This window comes from Leuciscus leuciscus (assembly GCF_965113295.1).
Source record: "Leuciscus leuciscus genome assembly, chromosome: 20".
In the NCBI taxonomy this organism is placed as follows: Eukaryota; Metazoa; Chordata; class Actinopteri; order Cypriniformes; family Leuciscidae; genus Leuciscus; species Leuciscus leuciscus.
The window spans coordinates 12,539,262-12,557,095 of record NC_138744.1 but is presented as its reverse complement, the minus strand read 5'-3'; the positions used below and the strand labels follow the sequence as shown (position 1 = coordinate 12,557,095).

Genomic DNA, 17,834 nt, shown 5'->3' with positions numbered 1-17,834 from the left:
TACCTAAAATGTGTAATGTAATGGATTACGTTACTAACATTTTTGTCATGCAATTTGGAACCAGTAACGGACTACAGTTTGTAAGTAATCTAACCCAGCACTGCCCACAGTTGTATATCATACAACATAATCTTCACATGCAATCTTTCAGTCTCCCACTGAAAACAATTTAAGTGAAATTCCTGTGCATGTACAGAATTCCCCCACAGCGAGCGAGTTGCCGCCCATATACAAAATAATTTACGGCAGATGTCCATGAGTGGGAACACCACTATATTTAACATGATCTGATCAGATGGTTAACTCTCGCTTGAGAGATATGGCTACTATAAACTTCTGTTGCATGGAAAGAGTACACATATTTTACATTTTTTGTTTTACACATGCATGTAAAACAAAAAGGGGTTAATGGGTTTAATGAACTATCCCTTTAACCTTAAATGACCTTGCATAACATTACATTTCATTATGTTTATAAAGATTTACACTACCATTCAAAAGTACAGTAAAAATACAGTAAAATCAGTGTGAAATATTATTATTTACAAAGTATTAGAATATTACAACTGTTTTCTATTTGTATTTCTAATGTAATTTATTCTTGTGATGGAAAAGCTGAATTTTCATTACTCAAGTCTTCAGTCGCATGACTCTAAAGAAATGATTCTAATTTGCTGATTTGATGAATAAAAAGTTCAATAGTAAACCATCAATGCATTCTTGTTAAATTCAATGCATCCTTGCTGAATAAAAGTATTAATATTTATTTGAAAAAAAAAAAAAGTACTTACTGACCTCAAACATTCAAACGGTAAAGTATTTCAACAAAAAGAAAGAAAATGAAGAAACTCACTGGTCCCTGAAGGCTTCCATCATCACGGTCAATGCTTCCTCTGGAACTTCTCCCATCAGGCTTCTGCCACACACAAACACACAGACAGGAGAAAGACGGTCAAACTTGACACCTCGTTAAATTCATGTCTGTCACATGTATTGTGCTACTTCACACCACGTCCTGACCTGGAGCGACACAACAAGATTCCAGCGAGAAGTAATTTGCACAGTAACAGCCAATAAGAACACATTTGATGTGATCTCACGGAAATTTCATTGTGGGCAAAACACGATGCTCCAAAAATAATGTCTTACATGTTCATTGCGTATAAATCACATCATATGTATTGCTCACAAACCGTATGTCTGTTCCTACTCCTTAAAATGACAACGATAAAGCATCCATAAATCAAATGAATATAAACCAATCAGACTCATTTACAGCACTTTGACAACAAGTCCATGACAGTTCAAGATCCCTTAAAGATGAAATAAAAACAGCGTAAAATCTGCACACTTCAAGCTTTACTGAAACGGCACCCTCCCCTTCCAATTTTTCCAAGTTTACCGTACCAGTTTTCCGAAGCAGGATTTAAAGACCTGCATCTTCCTTTCTGTTCCTGTGAGTGTTTCTCTCTGGCGTTTCTTAAGCATGGAGCAGAGCACAGAGTGGATCTCCATTAAGCAAGCGTGTGTGTGTGGGATAAGTCAGAGTGTGTGTGTGGAGTGACTCGTCTCCTGGATGTGAGACATATTAAACGCACACACTGACTCACTCACAGTCGACGAGCCTCAACTCAACGGAGCCAAGCCCTTTTCTGCTCTACTACTCCTCCTCTCTCTCATTCCCTAGCTCAGTGTTTTCTCTCTTTCCCTCCCATTATTCCTCATGCACATTCACATACAGTATAACATCTGTGAAGAGATGAAAACTTCCTGTGATCAGTAATTTAACTTTCAGCAGATACGGGTCAGGTTGAGTTTACTCGTCTCATGCCTCAGTGCCAACAAAACCCTTCATTACTGAGGAATTCCTGAAAACGGCACCTGTATCAAACGGCCGGGATCAAAAACTCATTCTTCCACTCACAGCATCAAAAAAACTTTAATGGGCATGCAAATAGTTTTTAACCATCCTTAGCTTTTTGAAAAAAGGTCACACATTGGCTGTAAGAGTCAAAAACTGTAAGAATGTAACCTTTTTAATGATTTTTTTCTTTTTCTTTTTCTTTTTGGCTTTTAGGTCATATAGATTTTATTTGGATCTTATTTGTGTGTAAAATTGTCATTATTTGCTAACGGTGGAACACAAAAGAAAAATTGAGACGCCTCTTTTTCACACAATGGCTGCCAAGCTCCAATAAATAAATAAATAAAATAAACAGCATCATAATAGGTGCCACACAACTCATGCACTGTATACAATAATATTTATTGACTAATAATCTTCACTGACCTGGTTATTTGAGAAACACTGCTTCAGTGAGCAGGGCCGGCCCTGACCAATTTGCTGCCCTAGGCAAGATTTTACCTGGCGCCCCATGCATCACAGCCCATTTCACCCCATCATTGTGTTCATGATTTAGCATATTTTATATATATATATATATATATACACACACACACACACACACACACACATTACAGCCTAAACACAAATACCAAGAGCATTACATAGCATTCAAGTCAAGTCCCCATTATCTTTTATAGCACGATATACAATAAAGATTTAATGTGAACTTTGCTATTTTAAATAAACCTGTAAATAAATATCATTACTATGCCATAAAATGTACAGACCAAAAGTTTGGAAACATTACTATTTTTAATGTTTTTGAAAGAAATTTCTTCTGCTCATCAAGCCTGCATTTATTTGATCAAACCACATGTGATTCGATTTTTTATATTGTGATATATTATTACAATTTAAAATAATTGGTTTTCAATTTATTATACTTTAAATTATCATTTATTTCTGTGATGCAAAGCTGAATTTTCAGCATCATTACTCCAGTCTTCAGTGTCACATGTGACATCCGGTCTATCACATGATCCTTTAGAAATCATTCTAATATGATGATTCATTATCAAAGTTGGAAACAGTTCTGCTGCTTAATATTTTTTCATAACCTGTGATACTTTTTTAGGATACTTTGATAAATAAATAGTAAAAACATTTTTTTTTTTTTATGTTTTAAAAATAGAAATCTTTTGTAACAACAATATACACTACTGGTCAGTAATTTGGGGTCAGTTGTTTTTTGTTTTTTTTGTTGAAATAAATCAATACTTTTATTCAGCAAGGATGTGTTAAATTGATAAAAAGTGATCGTACAGATGATTTATATAATTAGAAAATATTTTTTATTTTATTTTAAATAAATGCAGTTCTTTTTAACATTTTATTCATCAAATATATTAGGCAGCAGAACTGTTTCCAACACTCATAATAAATCAGAATATTAAAATGATTTCTAAAGGATCATGTGATAGACTGGATGTCACATGTGACACTGAAGACTGGAGTAATGATGCTGAAAATTCAGCTTTGAATCACAGAAATAAATGATAATTTAAAGTATAATAAATTGAAAACCAATTATTTTAAATTGTAATAATATATCACAATATTTATTATTTTTTCTGTATTTTTGATCAAATAAATGCAGGCTTGAGGAGCAGAAGAAACTTTTTTCAAAAACATTAAAAATAGTAATGTTTCCAAACTTTTGGCCTGTACTGTATCCCCACAACTGCACAACTGTAGAATAAAACATTAATAAAAAAGTGATAATAAAAAATGCGTCTTAAAACTGACATGATTGTTACAAAACCACACAGTCTGGGGACTCTGGAGAACTCAGAACAACTGCTAACATTAAGTTTCAGGTAAAAATAACTGCCATGAAATTATAGTATCTTACTCCTATGCCATAAATTGTTCATTCACTACATCACTTTACCTCTGTCTTTATCCCCTTTTATCCTCTTCTCTTCTTTTTGGCACTGTATCTATCGCAGACTATGCTCATTTATAATGTGTCATGTAAATTCGGCCTTCCGTCACAATCAGGAAACTTTCACCGCGTCTAGAACTGGCGCGAGCTGTCAGGCCCGTTTCTACGAGCTGTGTGTTAACAAAAGCAGTGCTGTGACTGTCTAGTGTCTACATTGGATGCGGAGTCGCGCACACAAATGACCAACAACTGATCGCGCGCGCGCTCTGTTTCTGACGCACTTCAAGCACTCGATGGGCGGGGGACGATTGGTGAGCCGGACTTTTTTTTTTTTTTTTTTTGGTAGTATTTCGAATTAATGGTTTTAAAATAGTATTATATATTTTTAAAAAAATTGTAAAAAAAAAATAAAAAAATTCACTCGTTCACTCATTCTGGCGCCCCTATGGATGAGTGGCGCCCCTAGCATTTGCCTATACCGCCTATGCCGCGGGCCGGCCCTGTCAGTGAGTTACGAATCAGTCAGATTCATGGACAAATCATTCTTTTGAGCCAGTTCTTTTCAATAGACTGGTTCATTCTGAGTGCTTTGTTCACAAACTCGAATGATTCAGTTCTTGAGCTCAAACTTAACTCAATGATTCAGTCACCGGAGTGGAAGATTATTGGTGATAAATATAAAATGTTGGTCTGTTCATCACACAATTCTATCGCTTGACTTCAAAAGATTTGGAATAAAATGAACGAATCATACAGACTATGTTTTCCATATGGAAAAGAGCAGCATAATTCTTCAAAATATCTCATTTTGCGTTCCATTGGCAAAACACAGTTTATGTGTTTAGAAAATCGCGAGGATGAACAAATACTTTTTCGCTGAACTACTCCTTTAAAGAGCTGACATTTCATTTCAACAGAAGTTGTTTGTGAGGAAAAGTAATAGTTTGAGCAGAAGAATGAATGTTGTTTGCTGTGGTGGAGCTCTGAATGCCCTTTTTAGTTGGTACAGGAAGCTATGAGAGTTTTTTTCTGTGAGACAGACTGAACATAATGACACAGTGAAGATACAAATGACGGAGACTGAAAGCCAAAACTTGCCATACCACAAACGCACACAAATATTCACAGACAAACTTGTGCGGATAAAATGCATATACACACATTTTAATGCAACAATAACACACTCCACAGAGTGCAATACCTTCGCATTCATTCCTTATTCATATTCTTTCAGTAATTCTTCAAGAACGCAAATTATTTGGAAAAAAACGTACAGCAGAGCTGAGGTTGTGAAATTGTGAGGATCGCTCACAACCGTTTACAAATAAATAGCACAGGAAACCGCAATTGGCGGACACACTTATTCTCAAACAAACATGAAAATGACTGTTTGGAATATCATACCATTGCTGCAGCTATAAATAAACATCATGATGATTCACTACTAAAATGCTTTTAGGAAGAAGTGAAAACTAACAACCATGTAACACAGCTAAGCAGGGGGAGAGAGGAGAGGGAAAAGGGAATAAAGATGAGCAGATACATGTGAGGAGGTGAAGGTGAGTGGGATCAGTACCAGTAGTCTCTCCTCCTGCTCTAACCAGCGCTGATCGTCCTCCATCTGCTGCTGCTGCAGTAACAACTGCTCCTCCATCAGCTGAGACAGACCACAGCGCAGAGCCACACCATCCTGAAAAGCACACAATTCATGAACAAATGATAATAAAGATGATAAAATGATAGCTAAAATCAAACTGGCACTGCAGTCTTGTTAAAGTAGCTGCATTAGCACATTTACCACTGCTTGGCGATGTTTCGAAAAACAAAATCCAATCATTTCAATAGGAATCTGTGCGATTATGAGTTTCACATAAGATTTCGAGATTCGTTGGTTTGGAAGTGCCTTATACTGTACATCCCTATGTGACCATCAATGGACCTTGTTGCTTATGCAACTTGCACCTCTCATGCACTTCGCTTGGTCTGCATGACCTAAAAGGTTTTTATTTATTATGCAATAAACTTTCAGTGCTTAAAATATATTTACAGTATAAATAACATTTACCTTTTTTCAATGCACCATTTTGGACAAACAATTATTTCTGAGTCTCAATGCAATTTTCCTGATTTATAAAGGACACTCTCGAATTTGGCCAAAATAAGTTACCTTAAAAGGCCTTAAACATTTGTTATAAATGTTTAAAACTGTCTTCACATTTGGAGCGTCTCAATGATGCCTAAAATGGTGTTTATGTTGGCAGTTCATTCGGTTTTGAAACAGAGCTTAGATTTTGGTACTGAGAAGACATGCAGCTTTCTCTCGTTCTCTTCTAACCTCCATGCTGGGGTTCCACATGTGATCCTGAGCAGTTCTGCGATGGTTCCAGCTGTCGTGGTGATCAAGTCCAGTTCCTGCGGCCTGGGGAGGGTACATCACGCCAGGTACGGGAAGCAAGCCGTGTGGCCCAGAGTGCCCTGCCATCTACATCATTACCAAATGCACATATAAAGCAAACTTTTATTCATCATAAACATTCGGGGGTTAATTCTCAAACAGTAGCACAACGCAGTATTTCATCACTAACCACCTGTAATTCAACTAGTTGTCTAACGCATCCTCCACAATCTAGTGGTCTGAACCAACTCAAATCATTCTTCGTGAATTCACCCCTTGGTTTTGTACCTGGTAATGATTGTGCTGGCCAATGTGCTGAGGACTAGGGTAAAACCCTTCACTGGAACGGGGACTTGGATAACCAGGTCGACTGGGCTGTAAACACACACACAACTATGTCAATTTACTAGCACATATTGTCCAGTCAGTTTAAGGTTAGGAGATGCTGTTAAAATCAGTTCACCAGAAATCACACAATTCTTGTGCATTTTGTGTGGATGAAGATTTCAGGCTGTTGAAGGGAAAAAATTAAAACAGTCGAACATAAAATGCAAGCAGTTAGTTAAACGTTAACACAATGCATGTGTTATTCAATACGTGGGAGAAGGACTGGGCGGGAATAAAATATTGGAAGGAAGGGATTGAAGAATGAATGCTGTTTGACAGGAGGCGGTCCTCATCCAATTGAGTAGGATACTCTGAGTTCAGCTGCGGGCGGGAAAACAGGAGACGGACTGATCTACCTTATAAACCCGTTCATAGAGAGAGTCGACTGACCACAGCTCCAGATGAGCAAAGGAGGAAACAAAAGGAGAAAAAGGGGTGACAACACAGTAACACACTAAACGGACAGAAAAGGGTTAAAAATGGGGGGAAAACCCACATGAACACTGCTACTGCTACGAGAGATGGGATTTAATGTCTTTAAAACAAAGCAAAAAAAAAAAAAAGGAAGATGTTTATCATCAATCTGCTTTAAGAACATTATTATTATTTGTTAAGAATTATGTTTTGGGGATGCGGATGGGGTTGAGAGCCTTATTACAACTGTTTTGTCAGCATTTCTGAAAATAAAATTTGAGATACACACACAAGCACACACATCTATGGCAGGTTAATCCTTAATTTTAATACAATTGTTAAACATCTGGTCTGGCACGCAATTTAGTTTACATGCATTGAAGAGGCAACATGCAGTTTTCCACAATTTTGTCGGGAAGATTATCTGAAGCTACCATTTTTAGTCTACAACATCTTTGATCAAATAGTGGTTCTATAATAACAGCTATGTTGAAGCCTAAAAGTCACTACACTCACTGAGGGTCACGGTAAAGAGCAGTCGAGTCACTAAATGTGCTTATTGTATGTGCGCTTTAAAAGCTCGATTGTAACTCAGCTTTGTCCAACATGTACTGTATACAGATACACGCTAACCAGAATCTGCTTCATAAACTTCCTCCGAAAGCTGACACACAATGTGCATTTAATCGGAATACATCCAGTAAAGTGCAACAGTCAGGTTCTGGGAGTTAAAATCACATTCATTGATTTTTAACAGTCAGTAACCTATAAACCTTTAAACACAGACATACTGTGAGATATGAGGTTGTTAATTAATGCAATATGCTTTTGTTAAAACCATCAGCTCACATTATTTCAAATTATTTTTAAAATAATTGTGTTTAACAATGAAATTCCTGGTGAAAAACTACTAAAGAAAATTGTGGCAAAAGATTTCTTTAGTACAGTCCACTTCCATAAAACACAGCAAATGATGTAGAGTAAATAACTACTTAAATATTCGTATATATATATATATATATATATATATGCAAAAGCAATATGTTGCGCCTAACCTTATAGCTGGTTGGTTTGGTTCATGGCTTTTTTAAATCCATATGGGGGAAAAATTACAAGGAAATTACAACCAGAGCCAAGGCCGGTGAAAAAGCAGGGCACTGTTGCACTCTATTGCACATTGTCTTATCACTTGGTCATCAAATGAAGAGTTTTGCTTGGCTATGCAAAAACCCTTGATTATAGACTGATTATATACAGTTATATATTGCAGTCAACATTGCTGACTCTAATGCACTAAACCCTTTACTGCTTTTTACCACTACAACATCTAATCCGCAGCTAAAATGGCATGTACCTACAAAAGCACCTGTGCTAATGAAGAAACTACAGTAAAACCCCGGGATACCCTGCTAACAGCCCTAGCACACCTGCCTGTGAGAATCTGTAGGGCACGTGGGTCAGGCTCAGCTGTTGCATGGAGGGATAGTAGGGGTCGAAGAAAGCAGCACTGGGGGACACACAGGGTCTCCTCCTGGACCCCTGGGGAAACAGCAGGGAGCAGTGCAGCGGTAACGGCTGAAGCAGAAGCGAGGTCTGAGTCTGCGGGAACGGCTGGGGATGTACGTCAAGCTGTTGAGTATTAGCATGGCACTGAGTGTGAGTGTTTTGCTGTAGCGTTTGCTGCATGTGTGGTGATCGGTTAATGATGGGTTTGTCACATGGACCCAAAGGAGAGGCAGACGACTCGGGCTGGCGGAAGCAAAGGGAGATCTGGGAACCGAAGGGTTGCTGTGGAGGGCGAGAAGCAGCAGACGCAGACGCAGACGCAGACAGACAGTCCATACTGAAGCTGTGCTGGAGAGGGCGTCTGCGGGAGGGCTACACATACACACACACAGACACACGCAATGAAAGATGAGCTAACCAACACAAGGAAACAGGGCACAAACAGAAAGGATGACAAAAGCAGAAATATAGTGAGACATGATATGGGTGAAAGCAGATTCATTCTGGTCATTAGCACAGCGGCAGGTGTGACCAGTCAACACAAAAACAGACATAGGCACCAGGACAGGATGATTGACAGGTCTGACAGGGAGCGAGGGGGTTTGAAAGTAAGAGTATGAAGTGCTTTAAGCCACACACAGAGCGAATGGAAAGATCAGCCTGGCCCATCAATCACCATAATGTGAGCAGCACCGGACAGGGAAGGATTTAAAACCCTGTCAAAAAGCAGATGGACTAACAATATTATCCAAAACAATAAAAACTTAAATTGTACTGACATGCACTACCGGTCAAATGTTTGAGGTCGGTAAGATTTTTTGATGTTTTCGAAAAAGTCTCTTATGCTCACCAAGGCTGCATTTATTTGATAAAAAAATACAGTAAAAACAGTAATATTACGAAATATTATTATAATTTTAATTAATTGATTTTCAGCACTATTACTCCAGTCTTCAGAGTCACATGATCCTTCTGAAATCATTCTAATATGCTGATTTGGTGCTAAAAAAAACATGACTTCTTTTTATCAGTGTTAAAACAGTTCTTATTATATGCTGCTTAGTATTTTTTGCGGACGCCATGATACATTCAGAATGATGAATAGAACGTTCAAAAGAACAGCATTTATTTTAAATAGAATTGTTGTGAAACATTATAAATGTATTTACTGACACTGACACTTTTGATCAATTTGAATGAATCCTTGCTTAATAAAAGTATTAATTTATTTTAATAAAAAAAATTGTAATGTCTTTCCAACTACAATAAAAATATGGGAAGGGACATTTCATAAGACTTAGTGGGTCATCAATGTTTGACCTGTTTTTCCAGAAAAGAAAGATGGTACATTTAAAAAAAAACTTTTTTTTTATTAAATTAAGATTAAAACTCTTTAGTAGCAGACAAGGAAAGATCATGACATGTCTAATCATAATTATTTTCACATTAAGCTTGTTGAAGAGATGAAGATGAAGAGAGAAGTGAAGACAGATAACCACATGTGAAGAAGCATTTTTGCATATGGGAAGCATTTGTACTACACAGTGGGGTCCAAAAGCCTGAGACCACAGTGAATATCAGTGATTCAAAATCTAATTCAAATATTGAAATAAAAATATCAGGAAATATTTAAATATAAATATTTAAAGATTTAAAATCTGCACTATTTCTAGAACACTAGTTAAACAAGAAAATAAACCAGATTGCTATGCTAGTAATAATACACTTTGTGTAGTGGTCTCAGATGTTCAGATCCCACTGTATGTAACCACAACAAATGACAAACTAGAAAGGTACTGTGTATCCAAGATAAAGTGATGTTTCATGACAGAAGACGTGACCTGGCATTGGAGAGCTGAGATTACAGACAAAGGGAAGGTCTGGAAAATTGCTGACTAACTATACACACACACACACACACACACACAATAATGAATCAAAATATATTTATAGTCTTTTTTTCTTTGATAGGTCGAAAAAATGCATCTTGTCCTATAAAAATGTTTAAAGATACATTGACACTCTTGTTTAACACTTGTTTGCTGCTAAAAAAAAAATATGTCCAAAAATATTGTATGTGAAACAGTCAAAGTTTTCATGGGGAAAAAATTGCTCTAGTCCTTTCTTACACACTAATTAAAAAACAAAACAAACAAAAAAACGACCTGGTTTACGTTAAAACAAACACACATATACTACAACTCCTAACAAGCCACCATGTGCTAGGGTGACAAATGGTGACACGCTGTTAACCTTAGTAATAAATCTGCTTTTCCAGATGAACTCAGGCTGCCACAAATGTAAAAAACACATGAACAATCCAATGGATTTTCTTTTTGCATTCTTAGCCAGTTACACATTAATTAGGACATTGTAAATCAGCTTGTTTAACATAAGAAATAGCCCAGTGCAGTTACTTACTTTGGGTGGCGCCTCGTCCGAGCCTCCAGAGTCCCAGGATACGGGGACTTGTCTCCTCATCTCCATACGGCTGCGCTCCTCCTGCTGAGCCTTCTCATCCGAGAGGATTGTACTGCACAAATGCCGGTGGAAAACACTATCAAACATCAACATCTTTCTTCTAAAACAATGAGACCTAAATATGGATCCTCGAGTTTGCGACCACTCTTTCAGGGCAGAAGAGTAATAAAGCTCTTTAGTACAAATGTGAATGCAAGGTAATTTCCCCTCAGACTTTCATTCCTATAAATAAGAATGAGCTCAAAATGAAGACATTTCCAATCTTATGCAATTGATTGAAAGGTGGAGTCACTCTTTCATCACAGACGAGTCAGTGTAAAATCCCAACCCACACACGATCGACTACCAGGGAAAATAAAAACGCAGATTCACAACCGACCTGAAACACTATTTCACAATCAAATACGTCACGACAAGCTGCAAGTAAAGTCAGGAATTCCATGACGTTATCACATAATCCCTTCAACGTTTCTCATTCTAGACTGCTATGTGAATAAAAAGAGACACTAATACAAAGACATAAGCAAACACTCTTTACGCATTATATACTGCCTTAGTGCATATGTACTGATGTTCAAAGGTTTGGGGGCAGCACGGTTTTATCTGTTAAAGACATTATAAAATTTAATCAGCAAGGATACATTAAATAGATTTTTGTTTTTAAAAAGTGACAGTAAAAACATTTACCCAGTATCCACAAAAAATGTTGAGGATGACAAGAGGAAATGTTTCTTCAGCACCAAACTTCAAATTAGAATGATTTCTGAAAGATCATGTGACACTGAGTTATGGCTGCTGAAAAATAAATAAATAAATCAGCTTTGCCATTACAGGAATAAATTATTTAAAACAAAATATTGACTGTTTTTAATTTAATGAATGCAGCCTTGGTTAGCATAAGAGGCTTCTTTGAAAATTTGACCGGCCCCAAACCACAAACGGTAGTGCAGTTTCGGGGTGGGGTCTGCTCACGCTCCAGTACATACACAGAAATGGCTTTAGTGATCAAATAAAAACCTTACAAGAATGGAAATGTTATAAATGACCTTAAAACTCACCACACAGTCTTTATAGTATCGATGTGTGAAGCTCGTACCTGTCGAAAAGTGAAGTCTTGCACTCAGAGGTGACTACAGAAACGGGAGAGGTGCGAAAGAATGGAGCATGTAAGTCTTAGTGGGGAGAGAATGCAAGCAGACTGAGAGAGGGTCTATTTCTGGAAACTCTATTATCTCAGAGAGACCATGAGTGGATGGAGAGAGAGAGAGAGAGAGAGAGAGAGAGAGAGAGAGAGAGAGAGAGAGAGAGAGAGAGAGAGAGAGAGAGAGAGAGAGAGATGCAGGATAAACAGAAGGGACACCTGTTGTGATCAATCCAGACCTGCTGAGCTTCCCCACACCCAGACCATCATACACAGCCATAACTGTTGCAGGGGTCTCAGGCTCTCAAAGACAAAAGCTGTAGCGGAATCTAATAAAACAGATTCAGATGTGCCATGATAAGTTTGGGCTTGACAGCTATTGAGGATAAAAAGGGTTTCAGAACAACTGTTTAATAAAAAATAAAAAAAATAGCACAAAAAAAGTTAAAAGTTAAAATCAAAAATGTCCTAAAAATAAAATAAAATAAAAAAAACTTTAAAAGCAACTTAATAAAAAACATTAAAAGCAAAACCTGGGCTCATAAATCATAATTCTTAATAAACAAATGAATTCTTACAACAACAAAATAAAACACACACACACACAAAAAACTTACAACCAAAATCTATGGGGAAAAAAACGAACAACAAAACATGATGATTAAATGATTAAAAACATTCCCTAACTAAAAATGTTTAAAAAAAAGAGTTCATTTATGATCATGATTAAAAATAATTTAAAATTGTTAAAAAAGGTTACATCTAATTTTATGTAGGGCTTAACAGCTCTTATGGATTAAAAATGTTCCTCAACAAAATAGGTAAAAGACGAGGAAAAAAGAAACATTAAATAAAAAATTTTTTTAAACAAAACTAAATTTTTCATGACAAATTTGTGCTTAACAGCTCTTAATGTATAAATGCATCCTTAAGGAAAAAAGGAAAAAAATGGAGAACATATCGGCAGTCTCTCAAAGGCCACATGCAGAATCTATGGAATGACCGTCGAGTCCCAGACTCACCCAAACCATATAAATCCATCATCCTGTGAATAACAGACTGTCTGCTACACCAAACCCTCATTTCTCAAGTCGAATGCTGAACTTTCCTGGGCTGTTATGTTCCTCAGAGAGCGCCACTCTTTTAAAAGAAAGTGACAACATTCACACCTGGCTAATTCAGTTCATGTTACACTGTCCAGAATTCAAGTACCAAACATCTCAACATACACGCAAACTACAGTACTTCAACAATGTTTAGAATCAAACTATTGAGTGTGAAGACAAACATAATGATTCATTCCTCAGTTTGTTTAGACTAGACTTTCTTTCTGCAATCGCTGACAAAGACTTCTGGGGAACAGCCAATTGTTTGAGCATCCTGTGTGTCAAAACCATGTGACTATTACATTTCATAATCGTCACTTCATCTCAGTATGCACTGATGGAATAATATTAAGAGATAATTTTGTGTAAGGTACACAAACTTTATTTGTGTTCTATTAAAACTGCTGTTTAGAAATCATAAACGTGACGCTCTTTTAAAACAAATCCCATCAACGCTGACTTTGAGATTACACTCTAAAGACCATAAATCCACCAACAGATCTCAAGTATACAGCGGCTAATTTCCTTATCAAACACAACATATTGACTAAACCTGCTCTGATAACTTCAGCACCAGTTATGGCTGCAATTTGGTTTTATAAATGGCATTAACAGTGCAAATATTTACAGGGTCTCCTAGAAACAGACGTGCTACAATTTAATGTACAACTAAATTAATGATGGTACAGAGAGGGAACTGTTTTTTTCCGATACGCATTTAAAAAATACCTAACAAGGAATACATTTGTAAACTCAAGATGCAACATGCCATATCTGTATCAATTTGGATATCTGGGGCATGTGTGTATAACTTGAGATTTTGGAAATATCTCAAGCTGTCAAATCTGTTTTATATCAAATAGAAAACTTGGATGTTTTTGCTTAAGGCAGACAAGATTCCTCAGATTATTTAGGAATCAAGTGTTTGATGGCCTGTCAGAATACAGGTCGTTTTTCCCCCCTCTCTATTAGCGTTTACAGGAATTGACTGCATGTGTGGACAAGAACAGACATTTGGGAACTCAATACTATTGTATCATGAAAGATTCAGGGAGTGCGTGTACATGCCTGAAAGAGTCAGGGAGAGATAAACACTCAAGGATGTGTGAGAAAGAAAGAAAGAAAGAAAGAAAAGTTGCTATCGTAACTATGAAATCAGGTCCAGACAGGAAGTGTCATAGACTTGAAGAGGTTGAGTCAAGGCTTAACTAGATTAAACTTCCTCTAAGAATGCAATTCTCAATGTTTACACTTACATAGCAAGACATATTAATGTTTTTAAAAGAGGTCTCTTTTGTTCATCAAGGCTGCATTTATTTGATTAAAAAATACCGTAAAAACAGTAATATTGTGAAATATTATTACAATGCAAAATAACAGGTTTTTTTTATTTTGATACAATTTAAAATATAATTTATTCCTGTGATTGCAAAGCAGAATTAACAGCATCATTACTCCATTTTTCAGTGTCACATGATCCTTTAGAAATTATTCTAATATGCTGATTTGCTTCTCAAGGAACATTTCTTATTATTATCACTGTTAAAACAGTTGTGCTGCTTAATATTTCTGTGAAAGCGTGATTCTTTTTTCAGGACCGTTTTGGTAAATCGAAAGTTCAACAGCATTTATTTGAAACAGAATAAATGTCTTTACTTGTTGAATAAAAGTATTAATTTCTTTAAAAAATTGTTTTACAAAACCCAAACCTTTGAATAGTACTCCATATGTGCATGAGAAGATGTTTTTGTTTTAATTTTATAATACATCCAACTACAAGAGTGTTGACTTAACAAAAAAGCTCTTGTATCATATCAGAAAACATAAAAATATGGTGCACATATGGACATGGATTATATGAAACATTAACAACCACTGTAAATGTAGTATTATCTTTATAATATAGAGCAAGCTGAGCACTGGAGTCATACAGCTCTGAACCACACTAGTAAATGTCACTTGGACATGAATAGCCTGCATGAGCACCACAGCTAAATGTGTTGAAGCAAACCACAGCTCTGACATAAAATGCATTACAGGTCTAACCTCAGGCCTTTTCATTCAACTCAATCAAGTATGGATGAATGTTATGCTGAATCTCTACCTGCTGCTCCCAGCAATCTTTAAACAATCACGCCAGTCACACAGTTGTTTATACTAGAGCATTACAGCGCCATCTACTGCTATCAGGCAGATTCATTTACTGTGGTTATGAGACTCTGTGGTTATGCAAGGCTATGCCAGCAAAAATCAGATTTTTTGCATATCCAGTTACTATCCAGATGGGTTTTTTGACAGTCTGGACTGCAAAAAAACCAAAACAAGAAATCAGATTTTTTCAAATTGGATTCAAACCAAATTTGAAGGTGATTTGAAATGCAATTCCAATCGGATTTTTACAGATGTGTCTCAGTCTGAACACTCTGGCTGTTCAAATTTGGATTTCAAATTCTTTTGTATCATTCTTAAGGCGACACACAACGGCAACGTCAAAACCAGTGACAGAAATGCAGAAAGTATACATTCAAACATGTATACCAGTCTCCTCCGTTTTGGATTTTTTCCTGTGCGATTGAGTTCTGCACCGCAATTTGAAAGGGTGCTTATTTTGAAAGAGAGATAATGCACCTCATTTTTCTGCAATCCATTTTGAAAGCCTCGTCACATGCGTCCGTACGCCTACGTCATTGCAAAGGCGACCCATGCAGATAGGTTGGTTATATCAGGACGCACAAACCTTATTTAATCACTTGCAATTAATAGTGTGGACAGTCTACCTCAAAAGATCTGATTTGAGAAAAAAAAAATTGATTTGCCTGCAGTCTGAACATAGCCTAAGAAGGAAGCTTAATTGTTGACCATGACCTTTAATATTCAAATGCAGCTAAAAGGGAACAGAGCAGAATTTATGCAAAACTAAAAGTTATGTGGACTGACCTTAGTTGGCCTTTGAGCTCAGTGAATCGTGGTCGTTTGCTGGGATCGTACGCCCAGCACTTGGTCATCAGGCTGTAGAGGGTCGGCGGGCAGTTAGGAGGCATAGCCAGACGCTCGCCGTTCTCAATCCGACCAATCACGTCGTTATTCTTCACGCCTTGAAACGGCTTCACTCCGTACATCAGTATCTCCCACATACACACCCCTAAAACACAAACATAAAGTGGATCTAGATACACATGAAGACAATCGCAATATTCCACTTTAGATGAAACCCAACTTTAGCACTAATTAAAGACTGCAATAAAACAAGTGGCATCACTCCCCAATCTACACTATTAAACTTTTGCTACACACACAGGATGGAAAAATTCAAGCTCTTTATACACACACATTTTTTAAATAATTTAGATGTCCCAAATGCATTGAACGCATATGCTAATGGAAACTGTTTTTGTGGGCCGTTTCAATGTCTGAACATGCACATGATTTTGAGTTTCTGATTTTGACTAGAGGAATTGAAAGCAGTAAAACACACACACACTTACCAAACATCCACACGTCGCTGGCTGAGGTAAAACGTCTGAAGTTTATTGACTCTGGCGCCATCCATTTAATAGGTAGTTTTCCTTTAGAGGCTGCAGAGAGAGAGAGAGAGAGAGAGAGAGAGAGAGAGAGAGAGAGAGAGAGAGAGAGAGAGAGAGAGAGAGAGAGAGAGAGAGAGAGAGAGAGAGACACACACAATGTTTTAGAGTCTGTTCCAAAAGACCACTAGTGAGAATGCTTCCATTTTGGCATTATTTTCATATGCAACATATATAATTCAATGCAACAATTTTACATTTTCAGCAATTTGAGTGAAAACAGTGCAGAACAGTGCAGAATTTAAAATATTGATTTATGTATATATTCTTCTTTTTTTAACATGAAATGATTAGTTGCTTTAAAACATAAAACCTGTCTATTTTAAGGTTTAATTTAAAAGACTATTGAACCCCTATGTGAACTACCGTTCAAAAGTTTGGGGTTGGTAAGATTTTTTTTTATGATTTTGAAAGAAGTCTGTTATTCTCACCGAGGCTGAATGTATTTGATAAAAAAAAAAAAAAGACATTTTCAAATGTAATTTATTCCTGTGATGGCAAAGCTGAATTTTCAGCAGCCATTACTCCAAGCTTCAGTGTCACATAATCCTTGCTGAATTTTGGTACTGATCTGGTGCTCAAGAAACATTTCTTATTATTATCAATGTTGAAAAAAAGTTGCGTTACTTTATATTTTTGTAGAAATTTTTTTTTTGTTGATTTTGTGATGACTAGAAAGTCAAAAGAACAGCATTGATTTGAAATAGAAATCTTTTGTATCATTATAAATGTTTTTACTAGCCAAGTTTTCATCCAATTATTATTTTTTTCTATAAATTTGTAATAGGCAGTTGTTTCTCATATTTTAAAATAATCAGAAAAAAATTATACAACTGCACCCGTTTCTGAATATTGCTTGATGATCAAGCATTGATCTAAATAGTCTATAATCTATATATACATTCTATATACAAACATAGTCTATATACATTCCCAGAACGAGTATGATACTGATGACATTTTTGGTATTTGCCGATACAGATATATGTGAGATTTTTTTTTTCTTTCATTTTCACACTTAATTATGTCTGT

The 17,834-nt window shown here is 36.5% G+C and overlaps 1 protein-coding gene across 11 annotated transcripts in view; it reads right to left on the bottom strand.

Annotated features, from left to right (window-relative positions):
• ptk2ab (protein tyrosine kinase 2ab) overlaps positions 1 to 17,834 on the bottom strand; it is a 65,365-nt gene that overhangs the window by 5,396 nt on the left and 42,135 nt on the right. For 10 of the 11 annotated variants that reach the window (XM_082149041.1, XM_082149039.1, XM_082149037.1 and 7 more), the window contains 7 exons: positions 16,707 to 16,796; positions 16,159 to 16,363; positions 10,915 to 11,026; positions 6,475 to 6,561; positions 6,127 to 6,273; positions 5,368 to 5,481; positions 854 to 916 (listed from right to left, as the gene is read on the bottom strand). In XM_082149041.1, coding sequence (XP_082005167.1) covers positions 854 to 916; positions 5,368 to 5,481; positions 6,127 to 6,273; positions 6,475 to 6,561; positions 10,915 to 11,026; positions 16,159 to 16,363; positions 16,707 to 16,796 — 818 coding nt within the window. Of the gene's footprint in view, positions 1 to 853; positions 917 to 5,367; positions 5,482 to 6,126; positions 6,274 to 6,474; positions 6,562 to 8,418; positions 8,527 to 10,914; positions 11,027 to 16,158; positions 16,364 to 16,706; positions 16,797 to 17,834 lie in introns of all 11 variants that reach the window. The other variant, XM_082149033.1, reaches the window with a different exon arrangement.